The sequence below is a fragment of the Rutidosis leptorrhynchoides genome, chromosome 10, assembly GCF_046630445.1.
Source record: "Rutidosis leptorrhynchoides isolate AG116_Rl617_1_P2 chromosome 10, CSIRO_AGI_Rlap_v1, whole genome shotgun sequence".
Taxonomy (NCBI): Eukaryota; Viridiplantae; Streptophyta; class Magnoliopsida; order Asterales; family Asteraceae; genus Rutidosis; species Rutidosis leptorrhynchoides.
In genome coordinates this window covers 288,557,646-288,563,948 of record NC_092342.1, presented here as the reverse complement: position 1 = coordinate 288,563,948, position 6,303 = coordinate 288,557,646, and the positions used below count along the sequence as shown (strand labels likewise).

At 34.4% G+C, this 6,303-nt stretch overlaps 1 protein-coding gene across 1 annotated transcript; it reads right to left on the bottom strand.

The window, feature by feature from the left end:
- Window positions 1-943: 943 nt before the first annotated feature.
- On the bottom strand, window positions 944-3,090 carry LOC139872584 (uncharacterized). The gene is made up of 5 exons (XM_071860492.1): window positions 2,944-3,090; window positions 1,948-2,004; window positions 1,733-1,816; window positions 1,467-1,633; window positions 944-1,184 (listed from the first exon to the last, which is right to left on the bottom strand). The coding sequence occupies exons 1-5, from the start codon at window positions 2,963-2,965 to the stop codon at window positions 1,092-1,094; spliced, it is 423 nt and encodes a 140-aa protein (XP_071716593.1). The 5' UTR covers window positions 2,966-3,090; the 3' UTR covers window positions 944-1,091.
- Between the last annotated feature and the right edge of the window lie 3,213 nt (window positions 3,091-6,303).

Genomic DNA, 6,303 nt, shown 5'->3' with positions numbered 1-6,303 from the left:
ATCGATCCCTCGTTTGTCAAATTCAATTCTTGTTGGTAGTCATTTCTCTAGTACTCTCCAAATAAAAACTTCAAGTTTCCCCGGCACCAAGTTGTTCTCGAGTGTCTCAATTCTCGTTCTATTGTCTAATAATGTTTCGTCATCAATAAGCCTCGATAATTTCTTGGTTGTGAAGGTACCATTCGATGCAAGTTTCCAATACCATATATCCGAGCTTCCATCATGTTTAACATAAGATGATAAAAGGTTAGTTAAACACTAATTCGTCATGGTCTCGTCCCAAGAGTTAACGCGCCCAGCTCCGATTCAGGTGCACGCTGCCATCGATCCATTTGATATGGTCTCCGACGGTTACTGATTTGTTGGTCTCCAAGTGGAACAGCCAGAATTCTTATGTATGCGATAGAATCTTATTTTTTAACCGGGAGATTAAATGGTGCATTTCTCCTCTATAAATACATGTAAGCAGAGCACGCGGATGAACAATACTGAGCTTGCGAAAGAAATATAAGAGATTTAAGAATTGTACATTAACATCCACAAGTGGAGACAATGTGTAATGTGATTACGTTCGAATAATAGGAAAAATGTAACGCCTCACTTATCGTTTAAAAAAGATCTTTGCAATCAGTGGTTGAATCATTTAGACATCTTATAGCATCAATTGGATACACACTTTGAAATGGTATATAACTGCAACCCTAAAGATAACTTGCAAAGTTTTGGTTATAAACTGCAACAATAGCCTAAGTTATTAGATGCATGATTTCCATTGTGAGAAATTATTGAAAGCTGGTCAGCGAATAGTAAGTTTACAAACAGGACTTTAATCAGGATGATAAAGAGTAGTAACAAATATTTTTGCAGGTAAATTAACCAGTACATGATTTAAAACATAGTCTGGTAAAAGCATCCATCCATGATCCAACAAACAAAGATGATATTCATCAACATCCAAGTTTATTTATGAGCCAAAATAGTTGAGTTCATATTTCCCAAATCATAATCATAATAAAATCTTAGGCACTGAAAGTGAGCAACAAGTACCAACACAACAACACCCAACAAATTCAATCAGCTAGCATATCCACTTAAGCTGAAAGACCTGAGCCCTTCCTGCACTCAGCTAGCATATCCATATAAAACTGACACTTGCTGATGTCACTTCCAGAGCTGTTAATACACTGCATGTGTAACAAAATTACATCAGACAACTGTTTCCCAACTATCAAAATTTACATGGATGTAAACTAGATCAAAATAAGACTCTTGGGCATGGCCAACGGTAGCATTGATAAAAACAGCCTCTGTTACAACCCAGACCGACCTTCCAACTTCACTACAAGCAAGATTCACAATGACATTGCTAGTTCTGGAGCACAATGCTAATATTTGTGATGTTAGAAGTAACCTATAATCTAAAGAAAATAGAAAATAAACACAGGAATACAGAAAGATAGACATACATCTTGGAATGCCTTGGAGTGCATGCCACAAGCATCGGAGTAGGAACTGTTTGCTGCAGCAGCTTCTGGAGTAGCAGCAGCAACAGTTTCATGCTGAATTGTACGGGGACCCACTACAGCATCCACAGCCCGGTGAGCAACAGCACTTCCGGTACCAAACGCCATACCTACCAAATACACACAAATTATAAGAAACAAAGAAAAAGGATACATACCTTTTGTCAAAATAAACGTACAGGCGTATATGTTTAAACATTTTGACATACCTTGAGCTATGGTTGAACCAATGCCTCCAAGCATTGACCCACCACTGCTATTCTGGACAGGGGCTGGAGGAGGTGCACGGTTGACTGCAAATATAAAACTCTAAATGTTAGTTGAGACATAAGTAGGTGATAATGCAATCCAAGCTTGTACACTAGTCAAAACAAATACAATACAATAACAATAAAAAATAAGAATAAGAAATACATCAATATACCTGGTGCTGGTGGGGGGCTGCGTGCTGGAGCACGAGCAGGTGCACGGGCTGACCTTCCTGCAATTTAAGATGTTAGCATGAGACACTCACATATGTGGCTATGAGAATGAAAACACTTCACAAGCAAATATAACATCTATGAAACGAATATTGGTACATGAGACATGTAACAAGTCATTAATGACCAAAAAAGGAAACCTGATCATATGTGGAGCAGATGGTTTACGTTCAACCCCACTGCCATTTAATTTAATTTTACATATGACTATATAGAGATGTTGCACTCGCATAATAATTCATAACTAAGTACATATATAAACTTTGTTTGCAAGTTTCGAAAAAAAAAAAAAAAAAAATTCCTCATCCATATAATATGTCCACATTACTTCGCACAAAATTTAATAGAATTTTATAAATTATCAATTATGAATCTACATAATATATACAGTACACTTGATTTTAAAATGGGATTTTAAAATGGCTGTTTGTTAAATTAACTACAACAACTGTATACATGGCCATCAATATATCACAGCGTTAATAACAAGGAAAATAAACTGATCCAAATGGCCCCTTGTTTTTAATTTCTGATCAAAATTTACCCAAAAATTAGATCCTCTTTCCTACAATCAACTGTTTCACCCTATACATCAATATTGATACTATGAATAACTGCACACACACATATATAAAGAGATCGGAGACGTCTGTGTTGTAGAAATGAAAACCTAAAACGTTATCAATTTAATCAAAATCGATTTCAAAACAAACCACACATAGCAAAGTTACAGCTAAATCTCGAACATACAAGTCATTTTGTGACATAGAAACACACTATCGGCTAAAAAGCCCTAGAAATGGAAATGGTGACGCCACGTAGATCGATGACTTACATATTCACAAATCACAAATAAATATTAAATAACCGAATCGTCATATGAATTGAAGCGATTAAACGCAATCTATGAATAAGAGTAATTGTTTGATGATACTTACCACCGGAGCTTCTGCGAGGCATGTTGAATTGAGGCGGCGAAAGCTTGAGAGAAAAATGAGGATAAATAGGAGTTAGCTGTGAAATCAGGATTACTAGTAACCCTCCTTACCTGTGTTGGCGTTTTTATAAGGAAAAGTCTCTTTCTAGGGTTGTACGATGCGCTTATTAAGCTGTACCATGTGGTGGAATTGGCCAACCCGATATTTCAAGTAACTTCTTCTCGAACCATCTCTTTTATTTGATTTTATCTTTTATTTATATTTAATTTTTATTTATATTTTTATTATTAATTAATATTAATTATTAATTATTAATATTAATATTAATTAATATTAATATTAATATTAATATTAATATTAATACCTACATCTAAAAGGCGTTGACCTACATCTAAAAGGCAACGCCAAATGAATAGCACTATTTCTTTTAATACAAATCGACCCCCACTTTATACTCTTATTGTAACACAAAACTTAACCCCTCAACTTTTATTAAAATACAAATCAAACTCTCACTTTATACGTATATTTAAAGGCAAAGTGAAACGAATAGTGCTATTTCTTTTTCCACTTTTCGCAAACTTAACCTTTATACGTATATTTAGCCCCTCAACTTTATACGTATATTTAAAGGCAAAGCCAAATGAATAGTACTATTTCTTTTTCCACTTTTTGCAAACTTAACCTTCCAACTTCTATTAAAATACAAATCGACCCCCACTTTATACTCTTATTGTAATACAAAACTTAACCCCTCAACTTTTATTAAAATACAAATCAAACTCCCACTTTATACGTATATTTAAAGGCAAAGTGAAACGAATAGTACTATTTCTTTTTCCACTTCTCGCAAACTTAACCTTCCAACTTCTATTAAAATACAAATCGACCTCCACTTTATACTCTTATTATAATACAAAACTTAACCCCCAAACTTTTATTAAAATACAAATCGAACCCCCACTTTACTAACTTTTTTTCTTTTTTACTAATATTCAATTTTCACAAACTTAACCCCCTAACTTTTATTAAAATACAAATCAAACTCCCACTTTATACGTATATTTTTTTTCAAATTTCACAAACTTAACCCCCTAACTTTTATTAAAATACAAATCGAACCCCCACTTTACTAGCTTTTTTTTTATAAATAAAACCCGAACGCTAAAAGAAGCAACTTTCACAAAAGGAACAACCCTTCAAAGTTAGATGTCGAAAAAAATTCTTTTTTACAAAATAGATCAAGACTTTTTTTTTAACTCGCATTCAAAACGGAGCCCCCGGCGCGAAGCGAGGGCTCCACAACTAGTTTCAACTAAACGTATATCAACACTTTTTTTAAATAAAAAAAGGAATAAATTAAAAAAAAATTACCAACAATGTTATAGTTAATGACGGGGTCTACACTATCTGAAAACTCATCAACTTTTCATCCTATAATACTTGTTCACGGGAAAACATGTTCCATTCAAATTCGGACCACTTATTTCGAGGAAGGTACAAACTCTTTGGTGATAATCGAACCCGGGTCATGTTCTTCAATTCACTCCTTGATTATCACTCAATCAAAGACTCGGTGGTGAAAAACAATAAATTAAATAAATGAAAGGAGAAACTTTGTCATCAAAACGATGAAAAATCTCTCTTCAAATTTTACAAGACATTAAAGCCAAAACCTAAACCATATCGTTTGGCAAAACACGAAACAAAAACATTGAAACATATATATTAATAACTATCTTTAAGACTAGCACTACTTGAAACAAACATTTGCTATTTAAATGTGATTTGGATTGAATGAGCTACGAGCCATATCCCTTGTTACATTTAGGAATACTTGTGTATATCGTTTGAAGCACTTGTGCAGACTTAAGTTCTTGCTAAAACCACGAAATATACATCTACATATTGATTTCTCTATCACACATTTGAATAAAACACTGTTTTAAAAGACATTAAAACTAGCTAAACATAAAAACCAACCATAGACGTGTCAATCTTCATCTCCCTAATATTCAATTATTATATATAGTCAATCAAATAACTTCATCCCAACAAACCAAACTAACTTCCATACAATGAACCTCCTTGCATTCTGTGATGACCCGTCCTAATCCATCTGGACAAAGTCCATATTGATTATAAACGATTCACAACAGTTGATTACATCGCGAGGTACTTGACCTCTATATGATACATTTTACAAACATTGCATTCGTTTTTGAAAAGACAATCTTACATCGAAAGTTGACGGTGTGCATACCATTTTATAATATATCTAACTATAATTGACTTAATAATAATCTTGATGAACTCAACGACTCGAATGCAACGTCTTTTAAAATATGTCATGAATGACTCCAAGTAATATTTTTAAAATGAGCAATTGCACAGCGAAAGACTTCTTTCATACCTGAGAATAAACATGCTTTCAAGTGTCAACCAAAAGGTTGGTGAGTTCATTAGTTTAACCTAAATAATCATTTCATAATTTTAATAGACCACAAGATCTCATATTTCCATTTCACATAAACATACGTCCCCTGCATAGAGACAAAAATATCATTCATATGGATTGAACACTTTTGATGGGGCTTGTTGGGGCCCGATAGATCTATCTTTAGGATTCGCGTCAATTAGGGTGTCTGTTCCCTAATTCTTAGATTACCAGACTAAATAAGGGGTATATTCGGTTTAATAGTCCAGCCATAGAATGTAGTTTTAAGTACTTGTGTCTATTTCGTAAAACAGTTATAAAAGCAGCGCATGTATTCTCCACTTCTTCCACCATATTCTCTTCATCACCTTCCGCAAAAATGCATTCTCCCGTACCTTGCAATTCTGGAAATTCCTGCAACAACTCCGAATATGTGTCTACGGTTTGCAAATAATAACATTGATCATCAGTAGACTCGGGGTATTGCAAGGCATGGTCAACGGAAAAGGTAACCTTCATATCCTCAATACTAAGGGTCAATTTCTGCCCATGAACATCTATCATAGCTCTAGCGGTATTGAGGAAAGGTCGACCTAATATAAGAGGCACACATGTGTCCTCCTCCATGTCCAAAATTACAAAATCAGCCGGAAATACTAGGGTACCCACTTTTACTAACATATTCTCTAAAATTCCACGGGGAAATTTAACGGAGCGGTCCGCTAGTTGAATTGCCATTCGGGTTAGTTTTAGTACCCCGGGGTTTAGCTTAACATATAATGAATAAGACATTAAATTTATGCTAGCCCCTAAATCCGCTAATGCTTTAATGCATTCCAAATCTCCCAGGAGACATGGTATTGTAAAACTTCCAGGATCAGCTAACTTCTTTGGTATTTTGTTCATCAAAATTGCTGAACAAT

Excerpts from the sequence above, each read along its gene's own strand:
- LOC139872584 (XM_071860492.1), bottom strand. The coding sequence starts at position 2,965 with ATGCCTCGCAGAAGCTCCGGTG. Across the intron at positions 1,634-1,732 it reads TGGTTCAACCATAGCTCAAG|GTATGGCGTTTGGTACCGGA; the intron begins GTATGTCAAAAT and ends TGTATTTGGTAG. Across the intron at positions 1,185-1,466 it reads ACTCCAAGGCATTCCAAGAT|TGTATTAACAGCTCTGGAAG; the intron begins GTATGTCTATCT and ends TTACACATGCAG.